Below are 22863 nucleotides of genomic sequence, written 5' to 3'. Positions count from 1 at the left end.
CAAAGGCTGCTAATTAATAACATAAAACATATGAAAGAATAGAACTGAATGTTATAAGTAATACATAGTCATATTCAGAATACTCTAATACTATAAAGGTGATACACATTTTTATCTCTAATATGATGGTTCAAAGACAAAACTATTAAGCACAACTATAGCTACAATAAATTGTTAGGGGATACAATTACCAACAGATGTAACTTTGACATCAAAATTATAAAAGATTGGGAGAGGAGTAAAAGTGTAGAGTTTTTGTATGTGTTTAAAGTTAAGTTGTTTTTAGCCTACAGTAGACTGTTAGAAGATGTTTTATGTAAGCCTCATGGTAAATAACCACAAATCAAAAACCTATAGTTATTGGAAAAAAACAAAAAAAGAAAGGATTGAAAGAATACCACTATTGAAAACCATTAAACCACAAAGGAAGTCAGCGAGAGAGGAAGATAGAAACAAAGGATAAAACAACTAGATAACAAATTACAAAATGGCATTCGCAAGTCCTTACCTATCAATAAGTACCTTAAATCTAAATGGATTAACATCTCTAATCAATAGATGAGTGTCAGAATAGATTTTTAAAAAGTGTAAATACTTGGCAGGGCGTGGTGGGTCACGCCTGTAATCCTAGCGCTCTGGGAGGCCGTGTCGGGCAGATTGTTCGAGGTCAGGAGTTTGAAACCAGCCTAAGCAATAGCGAGACCCCGCCTCTACTATAAATAGAAAGAAATTAATTGGCCAACTAATATATATAGAAAAAATTAGCCGGGCATGGTGGCGCATGCCTGTAGTCCCAGCTACTCCTGAGGCAGCAGGATTGCCTGAGCCCAGGAGTTTGAGGTTGCTGCGAGCTAGGCTGACGCCCTGGCACTCACTCTAGCCTGGGCAACAGAGTGAGACTCTGTCTCAAAAAAAAAAAAAAAAAAGTGTAAATACTTGTTTACCATAAAACACATAACGTTCATAATGAGATAGGAAAACAGTGGGCCCTGCTCGATGAAGAGTCATAAGACCTGAACCAAAGTCTCTGATAAAACCAGAGGCAGTGGAGAACTGGCCAAAACCAGCTAGAACCAAGATGGCAACGAAAAGTGACTTCAGTCACCCACACTGGTCATTGTACTCTGCTCATAATTCATTATCATATGAAAAGAAACTCCCATCAGCACCATGACAGTTTACAAATGCTATGGCAACTCCTGAAAATTACCCTTTAAAAGGGGAAGGGACCCTTGGTTCTGGTAACTCCCCACCCTTTCTCAGTAATTTTATGAATAACTTTCTCTCCCCTTAACATAAAATTAAATAGATGGTGTAAATAAGACTCCAGAAACTCACAGAGTGCTACTCTCTGTTGCTCTGAGACATAGTCACTGCTCTGCCTATGGAGAAAGCCTTCCTTTGTTTCTTTGTTACTTCAATAAACTTGCTTTTGCTTTACTCTTTGGAGTTGCTCTTAAATTCTTTCTTGCAGGAAGCCAAGACCCCACCCATTGGCCTTCAGGCCAGACCCTAGTTTTGGGGTCCATTTTTGTGTATCAATAGCAGTACTCTTCATATTAGCTCCAAACTGGAATCTACTCAAATGCCCATTAACAGGCACACAGATAAATAAAATGTGGACTATTCAAAAATAGAATATTATAAAGCAGTAAGAATTAACACTTCCAACAATAACTACATCCAACAATGTGGTTGAATGGCCTACACATAATTTTTGGTGAAGTACTCCAAACACAGGAGTACATAGCTTCTTTTCCCTTTAAATAAACTTCAAAGACCAGTCAAATATATTGCACATTCTTAGATATCAGAGTAGTGGTCACCATGTGCATGGGGTGGGCAAGAGGTCGGGTTGGAGGAAGTATTGACTAAAAGAGACTGGGGTTTTCTGGGAGATAGTGATGTTGGGTGTTTTGACCTAGATACTGGTTGCATAGGTGTCTTCACCTTCTCAATGTTCAGCAAACCATTTGCCTATGTTTTCTTTATACATACCATACTTCGATGCAAAGTTTTAAAAATCAGCATGAGAGGATAGGTATGTTGACACCTAATGGGTGTGGTGTGCACTGTCTGGGGGAAGGACACGGTTGAAGTTCTTACTTGGGTGGGGCAAAAGCAATGTATGTAACCTAAACATTTGTACCCCGTAATATACTGAAATGAAAATAAATAAATAAATAAATTTTAACTAAAGCATTTCAATTTCTTGATTTTTGAATTTTTAAACCCATTTTTATCAAATGAGAGCGAGCCAGTTTTTTCACATTCATGTATGAAAAGGCTTTAGAAAACTAATTTCATGAATTGTTGGAAAAGCAACCCTTTCTCCCCAGAAATCAGCCAGCACTACCTTTTGGGCAAAGTTTACACATATTGTCTGGGTGCTGATTGTGAAAACATTGCCTAAACGGAAGTTTTGCAAGTGATTTTTAAAAGAGCTTCTGTTATTTTTTATACAATAGACATGAACAGCGTTTGAATAGTTGGAGGGTTTATGAAATCCAGAGGATATTACCAGCTGCTGCTTTGCACATTCCAAGAACCTGAGCATGTTCCAGCCGAGAACATGCCTAGGTTTACAAGAATAGCTCCAAGAGCAGGTCACAGCTTTAACATTCAGGGAGTGCAGTGAGAATCAGGTTCAAACTCTGGCACTGCTGGGGTTTGTGGTTGATTTTTTGTTTGCTTTGCAAAACTTTCTGAGGGGTGGAGCATCTAGTTTCAACTTACTTTTGGAGCAAATACTTTCCTACATTAATCACAATTTTCAGAAGAAAACTGGACTGTGTGAACAGTGTCAGCTAGTAAATGTACTCCTAAAAGATTTTAAAAATGAGATTTCCAGCAAGGATTATTTGGCTTATGTTATGGACTATTTGTGTAGCAGAAGGTAAGATTAGAAGAGGAAGACATTTTCCTTTAACCATATTATGAAACATTTGCTAATCGTGCTTTTCATGGTGATAATAAAATTTTGATTCAGAAAATGTACTTTAATTACTATTCTGTAGCTTTTGACATTCAAGTTGAAAAATATAAGTGCTTTATATGAATTGTATATCTGTTTATTCATCATAATTTTATTTAATGTAAAATTTAAGAAAATGCTATAATCAATGTTTTTGAAAAACTGTAATCTGGAATAATCGTTTCCCTGTAATTATCATAAAATATGATTTACCTTCTTTGCTTAGAAATTTCACCAAAATGCTTATATGAAAGTATTAAGAAGTATATGAATGTACATAGTCAATAAGAGGTTTCAAATCATATAATTATTAATTTTGTTTCAGATAATTTTAACTCTTCCTAAAAAAAAATTCATTTATCATTTACAGCTGATATTGGTATGGCCTTAAAAGTTTTGTAGACAAGCATGACTTGTATTATCAGAATAAAAATATATAAATTTGCAACACAGTTGATTATACTATATTTGTAACATCTAAGTTGTTCAATAGGCTTTTTTCCCCCTCTGTAGTTATGTATAAGACATATCCTTAAAGAGCAGTCTTTTAGAGTAGTGAGCATGAGTATAGGAGGTTTTTTCTAATATCCCTAAAATAATTTCTGGATTCATAATTACATTTAATTCTATCACTGCTTCTTGATAGATTAAAAAGTTTATTCTTGGAGAAAGTTTGCTTTCTTAGTTCATGATATGTAACTAGTTATGTGATAGATATTTGATCAACATTTTTAAAACAAATAAATTGCATATTATTTGTAATTTTCCAAAACTTTTCACTTAGTCAACATGTTTTGATTGAGCACCTACTACATAGCCTCTAGGAACTAAAGAATATTAGCAAATAACACAAAACCTCTGTCTTTGAGGGTCTTCCTATCTAGAAATGAAGGCAGATATGTTTCTTGTAATTGTACCCTTTAATATTTTTTTAAAATTTTTATTTAAATGTTTAATATTTTCTGAAAGATTGAGCCTTTTTTCAGTTATATGTTCTAATATGTTATTGCTTGACTTTTAGCTTGTAAACCTTATATTCAGTCACTTTTTAAATGAGGAAGGCAATTCTTACACATATAAATGTTATAATTAGGATTTAAAAATTAAATATTTGTATTGTTAAAGAGTTCTAGAAAAATGTTAATGTTATCAATTATAACAAACATCTTTTTCTGTTTCTTTTCTTTACGGGAATGTTTTTAATGTTTCACTATTTACATACTGTTTGCTCAAGTTTTATGTAGATATCATTTGTCATTTAAGGGAGATTTATTTCTAACTAATGTTTAAAAATGAAGAATTAGTGCCAAGTTTAATTATACTGCTTAAGTTATTACAAAATGGAATTTGTAATATTATTAAAATAGAGTATAACAAAGTATATATGACAATTAGACAATAGTGATTGGAACTCATTTATATGATGATTATTATATCGTCAAGTGACTGTTTCACTTGTATTATATTTTTCATCAATGTGCATTTAAATGTGATATCAGTTTCTGCTGGTGAAATGAGCATTAGCACTATATATGTGGTGATGAAAATAATACAAATTTGATTATTTCCTAACAGATAAAGCACAACTTAAGAATGTAAAGCAATGCTTGGGTCAGCCTCATACTTTCATAAGGCACATATAATGCATAAATTAATAGAGAAAAATTCTATGAATTTTCAGTGGATATACAACTCCTACTTTATTGTTTGCCACATAGTCTCTGAAACTAAACTAGTTTAAGATGTCGATCAATTCTGTCAGTCTACCACACCTAACAGAATTTTTGTGCAGCAGAGTAGCCTTGATCATTAAAAATATTCACATATATTTCAATATTTGCTTGTGTTTTTGTTTTCCACATTGAACACTGAATGCTATATTGAGGTACCAAGAAAAGACAGCTTGAATACTATCATAACCTGCTTTACTTAACAAGACAAAATTTTAGCATTTCATAAATTGCTTCTGCCCTGCTAAGAGTAAATGTTCTTCAGAAAATACTATTCATTCCTAAGGAAGAATAATAACCAGTAAGAATAATTTATAAATCAAGATTTCTATTTGTTTTCCCTTTTTAATTTATTGAGGACCATGTAGTGATTTTTCATGCAATGCACTGTTTGCACTCAAATTTCTAGTTCTGTAGGAACATTAGTTTGCCTTGTAAAAGGTCCTGGCTCCAGGGGTCACCACAGGCTACCAAGATTGGGCCAGATTTACAGGACAAAGTTTAAAATAACAGTTTCTCAATCATATCACATAGTTTTAGCTTTTTAGACTATATTATGACCAAGCTTTTCAAACAGATTTTTTTAGGTTTAAGGCAAAAGAATAGCATATGCTATGATGATGAGGGTGATAAGAATAGGAAGAAGCGATTCTGGAAGTTGAGGTATTCCCAGATAGGACAGATCTGCTAGATGAAGTGCTTACAGTGAATGCCATGGAAAGGAGTAGAGAAAATGCCCACAGGAATGGCACGAGAGTGAGCCGTCTGCCAAAGCAAGCCTTACTTATTTTAAGTTTAGGCATATCCTGGGAATGCATATGCTATTCTTTTGCCTGCATATAATTTTAAACTAAACCTGAAATATCTAAGTATTGCAAGGTAAAATTTGTCTTAGTTCGAAAGAAGTTCCAAAATATAAGTTCAAAAGCAGATTAGTAAATATTCTTCACTGTGGCCTTTGGTTGCTAAGGTCTGATCCAAAGTCTAAGTTAACCCACTTTATTTGCTCAGTCCCTGATTATTCATTCTGCAGTCTTTGCCACTTCTTCTTCCCAGCTGTGCCTCCCCTCCCTGCTCTACCACCATTCCCTACTTGCCTAGGCCTTTGAGATTTTGCCAACCAATCTATTCTGTGTTCAGTTAACTAATGTGTACTTTACCTATTTCTTAGCATTCAGTGTTCAATGTGTCATATATACTTTGTTACACTCTATTTTAATAATATTACAAATTCCATTTTGTAATAACTTAAGCAGTATAATTAAACTTGGCACTAATTCTTTATTTTTAAACATTAGTGAGAAATAAATCTCCTTTAAATGACAAATGATATCTACATAAAACTTGAGCAAACAGTATGTAAATAGTGAAACATGGGTGAGTGAAGTAGGGTAGGATTGGAGAAATGGCTTGTAAAAGGTGAAGAGAGAAATGTCAAGGATAAGATGGCATCTGGGGAAGTTTCAAAGGTTAAGTAGGAGTTGGCCAGATAAGGAGGACAAGGAAGAGGTTAAAGACTGAGGAAACATCAGGTCTATATAAGAGAACTTAAAAGTAGTTTTGTAAAACTGGAGAAGTAAAATAATCTCCATATTTCTAATTTTTCCATCAATTTAACTTCCACTAGTACTACTTGGTAAAACTTGGTGCAATGTATGTTGTTTTTGTCCATTTCTTTTTTAATACTTATGGTGAAGATTACATTGACTAATCAAATAATAAATCATTCCTGCTACATAATATTCAAGGTACTCATTTAATGTCACCTGTGGCTAAGCTCCTATTTGTAGCAACCAGTTAAGCCTAATGAAAATTCATTCTATATATAATAACAATTTATTTTAAGAAGCTAACATTGTGACTGGAGCAATAATTGACATTAGAAATTAGCTTTCCCAACATTACACTTTTTAAGAAACTTGTAGGGTGGGCACGGTTACTCATGCCTGTAATCCTAGCACTCTGGGAGGCCGAGGCGGGCAGATTGCTCGAGGTCAGGAGTTCGAAACCAGCCTGAGCAAGAGCGAGACCCCGTCTCTACTATAAATAGAAAGAAATTAATTGGCCAACTAATATATATATAGAAAAAATTAGCCGGGCATGGTGGCACATGCCGGTAGTCCCAGCTACTTGGGAGGCTGAGGCAGGAGGATTGCTTGAGCCCAGGAGTTTGAGGCTGCTGTGAGCTAGGCTGACGCCATGGCACTCACTCTAGCCTGGGCAACAAAGTGAGACTCTGTCTCAAAAAAATAAAAAAAGAAGAAACTTGTGGAATTTCAACCTGTGTTCTGATAGTAATTTGTTTCAACCCTAATTATGACATATTTGTTATTCTGCCTATTTTCTTATGGCTGTCACCTGTTCTCCTATTTGCTTTTTATGATCCCGGAATTATCTCCATGCTCCTTTTCACTGTTAAAAATTTTAAAAATTGTACAATAATCTCTTTAAATTTTAAAAATATAATCCTATTTCTTCAAATGCTTATGTAATACAACAGAAACTCTACTCTTCTTTTTCTAGAGTTTATTTCTTTAAAAAATTATTTATTGCACTTATTCTCTTCACACAGGTGTATGTATTACTTCCCAAATTACCATTAATTATTCTTGAGTATGTGCGGATTTTGCTATATGCAGGGATCCTGGAACCAATCCCCTCCGTATACTAAGAGATGACTGTATAAATAATATCAGTATATATCAATGAAAGATAGGAAAGAAATTTAATGCTAAATATCTACTTTTGCTATTTCCATTTGCTTTATTTTTTTCCAAGTTGATTTTTTAGTTTTGCTTGGCAAATAAAAGCCATGTCTTAAGATATGCCTAATTATTGTTTTAACTCAATACTTTAAATATTTTTGCCTTGACATGAGCTGATAATACTCCGTACATTGAGGATTAGAACAAAAATAGACAAGAAAATGTATTTGAAGTGAGAAGACCTAGACATTAATGAAAATTATTTCACTAACTATGAAAACCAATTTTTGGGAGCTGACATTTTGATGGGAGGAGGGACAGACAAAATCCTAGTAAACAGAAAATTAGTTGTAGAATTGTGAACAACATTGCCAGGCAAGGAAAGTAGGAGCTAAAAAAAAAACAGAGTTAGGGCAGTAGCATGTGTAGATATCAGATGGGCTAGTCTTGGGGACTAGAAATAAGTGGATGTCATCATATGTTGGAGTAAAGACCTGGAAGATGAGACAAAGTCAGTCATCAGAAGTCTGCAGCAAAATCGTTCCGGGAGGAGAAGACAATGTGTGTAAAAGATCTAAGACAAAAAAAAAAAAAATTGAGATGCTCAACAAAATATAAACAACAAAACCAAAGTGGCTTTGGCAGGGTGAGTAAATGGGAGACGTGACAGGATAAGATTAGAGAGAATGGCAAGAGCCAGATACGGGGTTCCCAGGTAGGGAGTTAGTTGTCTTATAAGTAAAAGGAGACGTCATAGAAGAATTTGAATCACAGGTGTGATCTGATCAAATTTACAAAAATCACTGCTGGCTCTTTGCAGAATATACTGGAAGAACAGGGAGAATAGTTCACAGGCTGTTTAATGATAAAGGTGACACACAATCTGAATTAAGATTTTAAAGATGATAGCAGAAAGGTGGGGAAATAGAGTAGAGGTGATAATATCTTTTTCTTACAAAAATAATCAAGTGATGCCATTTAACACTGATGGAAAAAACATTAGAATTTTAAGTATTATTTGAAGTAAAAAAGGTAATCAATATGAGAGTTCTTTATGTATAGTAAACATATACATAGAGTAAATATTGTGAGAAGCTGTTAGGAAGATTATGTGAAAGAAATTTAGGTGTATAAACTAATTATCTGGAAATATAGTAATAGCCAGAAGGAAACACACTTGCCTCTGGGAAAGTGAGAGGGCTGAAGTTTTTTGTTTTGTTTTGTTGTGAATGGATTAGTTCACTCTTTTGGTAGAGGCATTACTTTAATAAAAATAATTTAAATGAAATGAATTGATAAGAAAACTTTTATTACTCTTCGTTGCATGCGCTTAATAAAAGCAAAGGAACTAAATTTAAAATGTTAAAATGTCAAAATGTTAAATAGTTGTGGAAAATAGTTCTCCACTCACAATGTTGGCATCTACATTTAAAATTTAACTTATTTATTTTTCCAGTGTCCTGAACACCATCAAGCAGACCTGAATTTTGAAAATGAATAACACATGTTAGTCTGCAATTAAACAGAAGTTTTCCATGTAAAAATGTGGACATGAAATTTGAAAAACTGAAACAAAAACATGGGTTTTTGATGGTGGTGGTGGGAGGTGGGTGGGGAATTGCATTGCTTTATAATAGGATATTAGCACCATCTAGTGGACTAAAATATATTTACTTAAATTATAAAAATCAAAATGATGTAAAGTGGAATCATATTGCACAAATTCACTAACACAAATGTATTGAAATTTTGTAAAAAATTCCAGGGAAAATAAGTGTATATGACAGACTTCACATGTGTTTTTATTTCATAAAATATAGTTTTCTAGGGAGCTTTCTGTTTTATGAAATGTTGCAAAATGTTTTTGCATGGAAATGTTTCATGATGGGATTTGGCTCAACTGATTATGTTCTTCTTCCTGCCTTTTTAAAAGAAATCCCGTAATAGTATGTTAAACCATTATTACAAACCAAATAAGAAAAACTGTTAGCAATTAAAATAATCAACAAATACATATAATACGTATCTTAGAATTTGCCATTTTAAAAAGTAATATGTTGGGGTTTTACTAAGTCATTCTAGTATCAGAATAGTTATGCCTAAATTAAACAGTGGGCAGTATTAGACAGATTTGAAAAACTCTTCTAACATTGCTCTGCCTCTTCTAGCCTCATTGACTCTTAGCTCATCTAGTGTATTTTCCAACCATTTGTGTCTCTATGTTGCACTCAGTGTTATTTTCTTTGCTCTGTCCTCCAGTTCATGAATTCTTTTTTAAAACGTGCTAGTCTCCTATTAAACAGTTTATTGATGATTAAAATATTATTTTTTTTAATTTCTAGAAATTGTATTTGGTTCTTTTACAAGTTTGCTTCGATGTTGTCATAGTTTCCTGTTCCCAGATATTGTCAGTCAAATTTGTCTTACATTTTTAAAGCATAATTAATATTATTGATTATATTCTACATATATTTATTTGAATATCAAACATCTGTTCTGTTCTTATAAAGTTTGTAGCCCTTGGGTGCTTTCATTTTCTTTGACATTTATTGGAATAATTTTATGCTTAGGAAAAAATTATCTTTCTCAAGATAAAATTACAATTTATCTTTTTTGGATCCTAGGAGCACTTTCAATCTGAGACTACCTTAAATCAACTTCAAGCTTTCAAGTTCCCTGATCACCTAAGTCAGGTGTCCTCAAACTAAGCCTGCCTGGGGGCCACATGCAGGTTGCCTAGCACATTTATCTGGCCCTCGGGGTGTTTTTGCCTCAGCTGCCTGTCCTGCTTAGCAGCTGACTCCTCCCAGACCCACAGTATGCACTCTCCAATGGTCTGAGGGACAGTGAACTGGCCCCCTATTTAAAAAGGTTGAGGACCCCTGACCTAAGCAATTCAAAGCTGGTTCCTAAATCTGTGTTAAGAGCGGTTTACTTCCAGTCTTTCCTTATCCTAAGGGTGAATCCATTTAGTTTCCTAACTTTGAATTTTGTTGCGTTAGCCTAACAAGGCTATCAAAAAGTAAGTTCATATCTTCCGAAAATGGTTAATGCTCTCGGTAAAGAAAAGGCCTGGCTGCCTGTTTTCCCCTCTGGGTATACACAGACAAAAAGGATATATACAGAGACGAATGCAGATTTTGTGAGATATTTATGTGCATGATGTTTATCCCAAAATTTTCAATAATGGATATAAGTAGAATGTTAAAAAATATGAAAACTGTCAGATTGTGTTTCATCCATCTGAAGAAATATTACCTGGCTTTTAAATGTTGTGTTTTGGGAAGTATTTAATAATGTACAAAAATATTTATAACATAATAATAAGAGGGGAAGGTAGTACAGATTTCCTGTTTAGTGAAATGACATTAGATCAGGGACCAGAAAACTGACCTGTGGGCCAAATTCGACCACTGCCTATTTCATAAAGTTTTATTAGAATACAGCTATGCTCATGCATTTACATATTATCTATGGCTGCTTTTATGCCACAATAGAACAGTTGAGTACAGAGACCTATGGCACACAAAGTCTAAAATATTTACTATGTCACTCTTTCCAGAAAAAGTTTGAGGACTTTGGGCTACATTATTCAGAAAGACCTTTCTCACTTAGGACACCTTAAAAACAGAAAAACATATTTTTAAGAATAAAATCCTTCACAGAAGCATTTAGAAAGCTGACAAGATAGTGAAGAATTACCAAAAAACAGACCAAAACCCAAAAAACTTCAGTAAAGTCAGAACACGTGGAGGTAGCACATTCAGAGCAGAAATTCATTACTGGAAGAATAATAAGGGAAAGTTTCTCTCTCTCTCTGTCTCTGTCTGTCTCTGAAGAGGTGTGCATGATTGGTTCCTGTGGGTTAGTATGAGCCAGCCCCAGCACGCACTGTTCATACACATGAGAATTATTACATCTTTCTGTTAAAGTAACCCTTTTACTAATATGAAATGACCCTCTTTTTATCTGGTAATACTTTCTGCCTTAAATTATTATTTTGCCTGTTACTAATATATTAATGTCATTCTTCTTTTGGTTAATATCCGCCTAGCATATCTGTTTTCATAATTTACTTTTAACTTGTATGTCCAATCTTATTAAAAGTAGTCATCATATACTTGAGTTTTCCTTTTTGCTTTTATCCAGTCAGACAATCTTTGTATGTTAATTGGAGTTGTGAATCTATTTACATTTAAAGTAGTTACAGATATAGTTAAGTTTAAGTCTAACATCTTGCTATTTATTTTTGTCTCTTTGTTCTTTTATTCCTCCTTTCCTCCTTTTATATTAAACAAGTAATCTTGACTATCTCACTATATCATTTCTACCAGTTATTTTATATATCTCAATATTATTGTTTTAGTGATTACCTATCAATTACAAGCATATTTATATTATTACAGTTTATTCTAAATTAATATTTTTACCACATCCTAAATGATGCAAAAGCATCACAACAGTTTAATTTCTGTTGCCTTTTTTTCTTTGACATTTTAGTTACTATTTTTCCATATTTTACTCCTGAATTTATTGTAAATATTACAAAACATGGTCATTGTTGATTTAAACAATGATCTTTTTTATGATAGTAAAATATACATACCATAATATTTATCATTTTTCAGTAGTCTTTTTATTTACCCATATATTTATTTTTCTTCAGTTCTGCTTATTTCTTCTTATATTTCTTTGCTTATATTTGCAATCAATTTCTGTCAACCCAGAGAACTTTCTTTAGTATTTCTCTATAGTTGAATCAGCTATTGTTGAATTCCCTCTGCTTTTGTTTGTTTAAGAATATGTTTTGGGGGCCTGACAAGGTGACTCACGCCTGTAATCCTAGCACTCTGGGATGCCAAGGCGGGCTGATCGCTCTAGGTCAGGAATTCGAAACCAGCCTGAGCAAAGGCGAGACTCCGTCTCTACTATAAATAGAAAGAAATTAATTGGCCAACTAATATATATAGAAAAAATTAGCCGGGCATGGTGGCACATGCCTGTAGTCCCAACTACTCGGGAGGCTGAGGCAGGAGGATTGCTTGAGCCCAGGAGTTTGAGGCTGCTGTGAGCTAGGCTGACGCCACAGCACTCACTCTAGCCTGGGCAACAAAGTGAGACTCTGTCTCAAAAAAAAAAAAAAAAAAAAGAATGTGTTTTTGTAAGGCAGAAGCATCAGCTAAGATTAAAAAAAAGGAAAAAGAATGTGTTTTTATTCTCTTTCATTTTTGAAGTATATTTTCACTGGTTAGAGAGTTCTCTGCTGACATTTAATTTTCAACACTTTAGTAATGTCAAGACATTATTTTCAGGCTGCCATATTTACTCTTATAGACTTAGCTGTTATTTTTACTGTTCTTCTGGAAGAGATATTTTTTTCCCTGTTTTCTTTTAAGATTTTTCCTTTATCTTTGGAATTCAGCAGAGTCTCAGTGTAGTTTTGCTTTGTCTGTACCATTTTGGGGATTTGCTAAGATTTTGAATCCGTGAGTTGATTTCATCTGTCAAATCTTGAAACCTTTGAGCTTTTAAATATTGCTTCTGTCCCTTCTGTCCTCTACTTTTGGAATTCTAATTAAACATATGTTGTATCATTTAATTCTGCACCTCACATTTTTATACTCTTCTTTTGTTTGCTATTGTTGCTTATATACTTTTGTCTTTCTGTACTTCAGTTTGGATATTTCTACATTAAACTTTCTTTAAGTTTAGTAAGCTTGTATTCTGTTGTGTCTATTTGACTTTTAAGACCATCCAATGAATTATTATTCCAAATATTTATTGTGCAATTTTAGGATAGCATGTGTGTTTTTTTATAGAGTCCATTTTCTTTCAAATATCTTTATCTTTTTCCTAATTTTGTCCATCATTTCCCTGTATTTCCTTTAATATACTTTAAAAAGCTATTTTAAGGACCTTAATACTGATTCTAACATCTGGATCTAAAGTGTCTGCTTCTAATAGCTACTTATTTCCTCTTCTTGGTCACATTTTTCTGCTTTTTTGTATGTCTTTCAATTTTTATCCAAAAAATTTTTTTGGATAAAAAATGTTTTTTTTTTAGAAAATAAATGTAATGACCAAGTTTATATTGTAAAGTTTATATTATTTACTCCCACCAACAAGAGCGTTTGCTCCTCCATGATCCACTCAGGAGCTGACCTCAGATGGGCCAGGGTAACAAGTTTAGTTTGAGTCAGTTCACTTCTGGTTTCAAAAGTCTCAAAGAAAAGACCTTTTGGGTTATTTTTATCAAGAACCTATCTTCTTATTGCACCCCAAAAGACTATGATATATACATCAGCTTTTCTGCTGTTTTGACATCTGCTCTTAAATTCCCCCCTGAGTGACTTTCAAATATGGCATAATTTTGATGAGAATACCTATTATGTATTTCAGGCAGCCCCTTATTGTTATTTTCTTATTGTTTTGGGGTTTTTTTTTCCTATGAGACTATGGAAAATTTCAGTCCACCTTTAAGAAGCTACTTAGGGTCTAGCAAAGCACCCTAATTCTGCCAAGTTTCAGAATTTTTCAAGCTAGACACAACCTCCCAAAGTTCGTCTGCTTCTTCTTCCCTCATTACCTTTTTCCATCCAGGCTGGGTGGAGGCCTGACCTTTGATCAATATCCAGAGATGGCAAACATAACCAAGTAAGAAATGGCCAAAAACCATATGTTTAGTTGAAACAAATTCTTCCCACTCAGGTTTTGTTCATTTAATTCTCTTAGCTGTCACAATTTGCTTTTAGACATGGATGCATATAATTTGTTGTTGTTGTTTCAATTTGCAGTAGAAACATTGTTCTTTCCATCCTATTCTACCTTATTTGGAATGTTCCCATATAATTGCATAGGCCTTTACTATGCTTTACTTTTTCTAACTAGAACATATCTATCTGTAATGCATAAAACACATCTTTTTGATTACCTATTTAACAACTGGCTTCTCTACTAGAGTGGAAACACTTTGAGAACAGCTACTTTGTTTTTTCTGTTTTCTTCAGAATTAGAATAGTGACCAATAAGTATTTCTTGAATTAATGAAAGAATAGTAGAATGGTCTGCAGCAATTAAGAATAATAAAGTATACCTATTGCTCTGGAAAGTTATTTAGGTTATTTTTGCATAGTGAACACTCTTTTAAAATTATGTGGACACAACTTTTATAAAGTAAAATACAAATATTATATATATATATACATATATATATATATAGACATACATTTGGATAGACCTATAACTATGTATTTTTAAAAGCAAAAATGACCTAAACATACTGTATATTTAAATAGATGTTTTAAACACTTACTTTGTTTTTATTATTTGTAGATTGTAAAGGGCCTCCTCCAAGAAAAAATACAGAAATCCTGACAGGTTCCTGGCCTGATCAAACATATCCACATGGCACTCAAGCTACCTACAAATGCCGCCCTGGATATAGAACTCTTGGCACTATAACAATGGTATGCAAGAATGGAAAATGGGTGGCTACTAATCCAGGGAAGATATGTCAGAGTAAGTACTTCACATGTTTGTGAAATTTATGCAAGTTTTAAGTTGTGAAAACACTTAACATTTAATGTTGTATCAATGTGGGTTGACTTATATTGTTATTGTCATTTAAATGCAAAATAATACATCATCATTTTTAGAAAGGGGTGGTAATCCTCCAAAATTCAAGAAACAAATATACAGATAAGTTCAATTATAAAATAACAGTTTTGCCACTTTCAATTTTCCTTATATTCAATGTTGTCCTCTAATATAATACCAAATATCCTTGTCCCCCAACTCCTACATGAAATGTGTTCCCTGTAGTACATACTAATATTATATCTTTTTTTTTTTTTTTCATTCTAGAAAGGCCCTGTGGACATCCTGGAGATATTCCTTTTGGTTCTTTTCAGCTCACAGTAGGAAATGAGTTTGAATATGGTGCAAAAGTTGTTTATACATGTGATGAAGGGTATGTAGTCAATATAAAAAGAGGTTTATAATTAAGATAGTAAATAGGAACTGTACTAATTAATATTTTTAAGGTTACCCTATTTATCTATGAACATTTTTATAAGTAATACACAAGTAACCCAAAAAATTAAACTCTGATGGAAATAGTTACATTTGTATACCATATTATATTTTTAACATTGAAAGATTTAAATTAATTATAACTCCTCTGATTCAGTGTAGTTATAGGATTGTGGGAAAACAGTATACACATAAATAAGGACTCACTCAACAAGTCTTCACTACATCCTTACGTGCAGAATATTACAGAAGTTCAATGTGTTAGGAAGAATGGGAATTGTAACAAAATTATATGCTAACTATTTTGACAAAACTTTTTAAAATTTAAGGGAAGCAAGATCTCTTCTTGCTTATAAATTTTACTTAAAACTAATATTACTTATTCCATGGTCTATAAATTATTCTTATCACATGGACAAAAAGACACTGGGGAAAATGTAAATAAAAACCACAATGAGATATCACTTAACCCCAGTGAGATTGGCCTTGATTTAAAAATCCCAAAGCAACAAATGCTGGCGAGGATGTAAAGAGATAGGAACACTTTCATTGCTGGTAGGACTGCAAATTAGTGCAACCTCTGTGGAAAAGAATTTGGAGATACCTCAAAGAACTAAAAATAGAAATACCATTTGATGCATCAATAGCACTGTTAGGCATCTACCCAAAGGAAGGGACATGGTGAGAGTCATGGGGGGGAAGGGCATGTTTCAAATCATGGTTTGGGTATGGCAAGGTCATAATATGTAACCACAATGTTTGTACCCCCATAATACCCTGAAACTAAAATAAATAAATAAATAAATAAACAAACCCTGCTCTTTCAGAATCACTGACTCTGTACCTTCTAAGCAGCCACAGGGTTTTCACAGCTAATCTCATCACTGCACCTTCTCAGTGCTCTTTCTTCCCTATTATTCTCTGACAGGTCAAAAATTATTTTGAAGAAAATTTTATACATAAGAAACCCAGGATCAGATCACTATAATTTTATACTACATAAATATAGACAGAATCAAAGATTACAAATTATATTGTATTATTCTCCCCTCATTTATTTCTTTTTTAAAAAATTTATTTCTGGGCCGGGCGCAGTGACTCACGCCTGTAATCCTAGCTCTCTGGGAGGCCGAGGCGGGCGGATTGCTCGAGGTCAGGAGTTCAAAACCAGCCTGAGCAAGAGCAAGACCCCGTCTCTACTATAAATAGAAAGAAATTAATTGGCCAACTGATATATATATGTAAAAAATTAGCCGGGCATGGTGGCACATGCCTGTAGTCCCAGCTACTTGGGAGGCTGAGGCAGTAGGATCGCTTGAGCCCAGGGGTTTGAGGTTGCTGTGAGCTAGGCTGACGCCACGGCACTCACTCTAGCCTGGACAACAAAGTGAGACTCTGTCTCAAAAAAAAAAAAAAAAAAAAATATTTCTGAATATTATGGGGGTAGAAATGTTTTGATTACATAAATTGCTTTTGTACCATTTGAGTCAAAGTGTGCCCATCCCCCAGAGATTGCCCATCCCCCTAATAGCATTGTACCCATTAGGTATGAATTTGCCCATCCCCTCTTCCATCCCTCACCTGCTTGATTTCTGATGAATGTTATTTCCATATGTGCACAAAAGTGTTGGTTGATTAGTTCCAATTTAATGGTGAGTACATGTGGTAATGTTTTTCCATTCTTGTGTCACTTAGAAGAATGGTCTCCAGTTCCATACAGGTTTATACAAGTGCTATTAGTTCACCATTTTTTGTGGCTGAGTAGTATTCCATGGTATACATATATCACATTTTACACATCTACTCATGTATTGATGGGCACTTGGGTTGTTTCCACATCTTTGCAGTTGTGAATTGTGCTGCTATAAATATTCGAGTGCAGGTGTCTTTTTAACAGAATGTCTTTTTTTCTTTGGGTAAATACCCAATAGTGGGATTGCTGGATCAAATGGTAGTTCTACTTTTAGTTCTTTGAGGTATCTCCGTACTCCTTTCCATAGGGGTTGTACCAATTTGCAGTCCCACCAGCAGTGTATGAGTGTTCCTATCTCTCCACATTCATGCCAATATTTGTTGTTTTGGGACTTTTTGATAAAAACCATTCTCACTAGAGTTAAGTGATATCTCATTGTGGTTTTAACTTGTATTTCCCTGACAATTCAAGATGTTGAGCATTTTTTTTTTATGTTTGTTGGCCATTAGTCTATTTTCATGTGAAAAGTTTCTGTTCATGTCTTTTGCCCACTTTTTAATGGGGTTGTTTGATTTTTTTCTTGTTGATTTGAGTTCCTTATAGATTCTAGTTATCAGCTCTTTATCAGATGGATAGCATGCAAATATTTTCTCCCATTCTGTAGGCTGTCTATTCGTTGTAATGATTGTTTCCTTAGCTGTGCGGAAGATTTTTAACTTAATGAGGTCCCATTTATTTATTTTTGTTTTTGCTGTGATTGTTTTGGGCATCTTCTTCATAAATTCTTTCCCTAGGCCAATGTCTATAAGAGTTTTTCTAATACTTTCTTCTAGAATTCTTGTTCATGCCTTAGGTTTAAGTCTGTTATCCATTGTGAATTCATTTTTGCGAGTGAGAGGTACAGATCCTGTTTAACTCTTCTACATGTGGCTATCCAATTTTCTCGGCACCATTTATTGAATAAGGATTCTTGCTTTGTCAAAGATCAAATGGCAATATGAGGATGGTTTTATATCTGGGTTCTTCAGTCTGATCCATTGGTCTATTTGAAGCAATGCAATATAACAGTTTGAAGCTCAAGTTTTGGAATAAGCCTGCATTTCACAACTCTACTAATCAATATTTATGTGTTTTTTTAAAAAATATCTCTTTACTCCCATTTCTTCCTTTACAAAACAGAAGCATATCATATGCCTCATGGGATTGGTGGGAGAAATAAGAAAGACACACACTTGAAACCCTTAGAAGAGATCCCGGGATCCTGTAGACACTGAATAAGTATTAGTTCTTGTGAATTTAGTCTCTCCTTGGTCATCACCTGTCAAAGTTTTTTCAGACATATTTTAGTCCAAACTTCAATCACTACTGCCGACCTTATTACACATAACGAAATACATTAAGACTTTTTAGGGCCTGAATTTTCTAATTTGCTACTCTCTTCACCTCTGAAATATATCTTTTATTACAGGCTAATCTTCTCTCTTTAGGTCATGCACTTGATCTAGGAAAAGGAATTAAAACTTATTGATCTAAATCCTCTGGCAATGATTTCACATTTTTGTGCATGCCCCAAGGAACTTACATTTAAGTATAGCAGCTTATATTTGAAGGACAGGTGTGATGGGATACTAGCATTAGATAAATTCAACTTAGAATGGGTTGGATAAATAGACCTGAGACATTCATTGAGCATGCTCTGTAAAGACTCTCTAGGATGGAGATGAGAGATGGAGATAAAATCTGAAAATAAACCACACACCAGAAGCTTTTGGCTGACACTATCTTTGATTATGCAGAAAGCCTAAAATGTCCACAAAATATCAGAATTGTGGAGAGCAGGAATATGGCATAAGACTGGAGAAGGGGGAAACATATGGTTATCCATTGGTTACTATGATGTTTTTAACTTTTGTTTTGGTGGTGATTCATGGAGCTTATTATATTACTGAATGTAGCTCATTAACTAAGTCAACAAAAAATAAGAGTACTATGCATGAAACAATAATTAGTCTGTTATGAACCAAGGATTATGATTATCGTAAGTCCATGCACCAGAGGGCCTACTGGCCCCAAAACAAAGGGAGATGGGGAAAGAGAGAGAGAGAGAAATTTAATAAATCTAAAACAAAAAGAAAGGAAGGAAGGAAGGACGTACAAAGAAGAAAAGAAAAAAGCAGGACAAAAATACATACGATATTAATTTTCTTTGAAATGGAGTTTCTGGACATTCAGGATAGTATTGAGCTTAAAACTGCATATAAATACACATTATCTCACCACTCTGTTATTTGGGGTTTTCAGGTATCAAATGATAGGTGAGATTAATTTCCGTGAATGTGAACCAGATGGATGGACCAACGATATTCCTATATGTGAAGGTAGATGTAAACTTGATTTACATGTATATTTCAATACCTAAGTATCTAAGATACTATATTATATTATATACTATATAATTATATATTATATAATTATTTTATATAATATTATTATAATATATAATATTCTATACCATATTATATTATATATTATATTATACTATATTATAAGATAGATACCTAAGTATCTATATTTCAAATACCTAAAGTATCTAAGACTTTTCAAAATGTCTTACATTAAAATATCCTTAAAGTCTCTAATTAAATATTTCTTATTCAAATTTTTTCTTTTGGTTTTTAGTATGGTGCACAGTGGAAAGCTAGCCTTTTTATTACTACCTTGTTTGTTATTTCAATAGCCAAATATGAATATAGCCTATTTTGATACAATAATCGAAGTGTTAGACATTGGGAAATATAAAACTCGTTTTTCTTTCCTTTTGGATTCTAATGACTAGAAATACACATAAGTATTACTAGCTTAATGAAGATCAGAATTTCAGGTTTATCAATGAAGAAGTGCTTGCCCAATAACCATCCAAATGCAGGGATCTATGGTAGCAGCTGTAATAGAGAACACGATTGAGACAGCTCTCCCCCATTCCTCACCAAGGGAGGTTGTCCTGTGGTCTTAGCTTTTACTGAAAAGAGGCATGAGGTAAGGGAGAGCTCTGATGTTTTTAGTGGTCTATAAAGCAAACTGAGAATGAGAAAATGTAGATCCTGTCTCTACGTTTTGAGCTAATAATCCAAATCTCTAGTTCATCATGGAAATAAAGGAAATCGATCAAAATAGTATTTCCTAGTTCCATGGTGAGTATTAAGTGGAGAGAGAGAGAGAAAGATGTGATCATCATTCAAAAATTCTGTCAACTAAAGAGGAGAATGGAAGACTTTTCATCTATGGAAATGAAAGAAAGGAGATTAATGTTGTAGGGAACATCTACAACAAAATCACCAGGGATGCTTTTAAAAAATGTAATTTTTGGTTACTAAAAGAGATCTACTGAATCAGTATTTTGACATGATAGGGCAGGAAGATAGCCCAAGAATTTTCATATTAACAAGCATCTGGGGTCATTATACAGCAAAATAAAATTTGAATTCTATAATCTGAGAAATAAAATATCTTAAGTAAAATCAAAAGAAGTATTTTTGAGTATACTCAAATTATTTTGAACACTGATGTCAAAGAGGATAGAAAATTAAGAATAATTTCTCTATTGAAGTAAATATTGTCATAAAGATTACTTTTACATCTTTTAGGAATGTAGTATTATATCATTCTGGGACATAAATGGAAATTTTGCATCTCAATATCCCAAGCTTCATATTTTTTAATTACTTAAGAAACACTATTTGTTACTAAAAAAAACAAACTAGTGTTCAAAGTGGCAATTTTCTTTGTCCACTCCCACAGAAAAGAATCAGAGATAAACATACTGTGTTTTTGTTGTTGTTTCTTAGCAGTATTTACCTCTTGCCAACAGGTCTGTCAAATGCTTCTAAAAACCATTAAAATAACTTCTTCCAATCTTATCTTGCTGGTGATTTTATACATATACACATATTTTTCTGGATAAACCTTTTAAATTCTATTGGAAAAAGTTGTATTTATTTTTTTCAGTTGTTAAGTGTTTACCAGTGACAGACCCAGAGAATGGAAGAGTTGTCAGCAGTGCAGCAGATCCAGACCAGGAATACTTATTTGGACAAGTGGTGCAGTTCAAGTGTAATTCAGGCTTCAAGCTTGATGGACGTAAAGAAATACATTGTTCAGAAAATGGTCTTTGGAGTGCAGAAAAACCCAAATGTGTGGGTAAGAGACACTTACTGTTTGAATATTTTTAATTTTTCTTATGAAAAATGCATTTTAAAACATTGTCCCTTCTAAAGAATACAAATACTACTACTAATACCTAATGCTTATTTAGCACTTACTATCTCTCTGTAATTGATCTAAGTTCTTTGTGTGCATCATCTCATTTTACCTTTAAAACAACTCTATGATTTATTTATTCTTATCGCTTCTATTTTATAATTGAGGAAACTGGTACAAAAAAGTTAAATCATGTAGCCTAAATCATGTCATGTTACTATGGCATAAAAGTTGAGTTAAGATTTAAACTTAGGTCATCTGATATTAAAGTCCATGCTCTAATTATAATTACAGTGTAATTTTCTCTTAGGCTGAAGTAGAATGCTAAGTATTTCTGCTGCAAATTCTAATAGTGACTTCTGGAATAGACATTTGTTTTTAATTTTGAAACTCAAAGAGTCATTATTTGTTTCCACTGATGCATCATGATGGCATTCTGCTTTTGAATAACACTCTTAGGAAGTGGCCTCGTTTTATATTTGTATTGCAAATTTACTATAAATATTGCTGAATTGATTGCACAAAATCAATCTATGCCTCTTAAAAATAGTTTTATAGTAAACTGTAAGCCAACATTTCTTTAGTCATAATACTACTGACCTGTGCATTATGACCAATCAATCAATGATTTTGGCTTTATAAGAAATATTAGACTCAGTTTGTTTAATAGCACCATACTTCATTTTACTAGTACTTGTTTGGCAGAAATTTCTGCCATACTTATTTTTTAATATTATCTAAAATCTTCAAATTATTTATGCTTTTTCAGTCTAATCTACCAGATAGTCAAATGCAAAGAGAAGCATTTCTCTTCTTAGGAACCCTTTTTAAAATTATTATTTCAAAATATTAAGTGGGTACAAATGTTTTTGTTGCATGGATACCTTGTATAATGCTTAAGCCAGGGCTTTTGGCATGCCTGTCACCAGAAGAGTGCTCATTGTACCCAACAGGTAAGTTTTTATCCCTTTTCCCCTCTCCCACCCTCCTCCCTTCTTGGTTTCCAGTATTCTTTAACTCTTTTTGTGTCCACATGTACCCATAGTTTAGCTCCCACTTATTAGTGAGAACATGTGGTGTTGGCGTGGCTCATTTGCAGAACAGGGGACGAACACAGAAAAAAACACACAAACACACACAAAAGACAGTACAAGACTGCAGCGCCAGTTTGCACCAGTTGTTTTATTTTATACTGTTCAATTTGGCAAGTGTCCCACAGCTATTTTCTCAGCCAGCTATTTTCCCAGCTATTTTCTTGGTATTTACTTGGCAAGCGTCCTGCAGCTGTTTCCCAGGACGTGACTGACCAAGGGTCAGCATGACCTGTTCCTCTAGACATAGCCCAAGAGAAGGGGGACGCGTGCATCCCGTCCTTCAACATCTGGTCCTGTGTGCAGGACAAGACACCTTGGCTTGCATGCAAAACCACAGTCTGTGGCTGTTTGCCCTGAGGAACAGTTCTCTGCTGGTCAA

The 22863-nt window shown here is 33.7% G+C and overlaps 1 protein-coding gene across 3 annotated transcripts in view; it reads left to right on the top strand.

The window, feature by feature from the left end:
* The first annotated feature begins 2589 nt into the window (after positions 1 to 2589).
* Positions 2590 to 22863, top strand: part of LOC105859529 (complement factor H-related protein 1) — a 143063-nt gene continuing 122789 nt past the window's right edge. Inside the window, exons 1-5 of one of the 3 annotated variants that reach the window (XM_075996992.1) lie at positions 2590 to 2896; positions 14742 to 14927; positions 15273 to 15378; positions 19435 to 19511; positions 21139 to 21330. In XM_075996992.1, the coding sequence (XP_075853107.1) occupies positions 2839 to 2896; positions 14742 to 14927; positions 15273 to 15378; positions 19435 to 19511; positions 21139 to 21330 (619 nt within the window). In that variant the 5' untranslated portion in view covers positions 2590 to 2838. The remainder of the gene's footprint in view (positions 2897 to 14741; positions 14928 to 15272; positions 15379 to 19434; positions 19512 to 21138; positions 21331 to 22863) is intronic. The other 2 variants (XM_075996991.1, XM_020284326.2) reach the window with 2 other exon arrangements.

Source organism: Microcebus murinus, chromosome 23 (assembly GCF_040939455.1).
Source record: "Microcebus murinus isolate Inina chromosome 23, M.murinus_Inina_mat1.0, whole genome shotgun sequence".
Classification (NCBI taxonomy): Eukaryota; Metazoa; Chordata; class Mammalia; order Primates; family Cheirogaleidae; genus Microcebus; species Microcebus murinus.
Note: the sequence above shows the minus strand (reverse complement) of the source record. Positions and strands in the feature narration are given on the sequence as shown.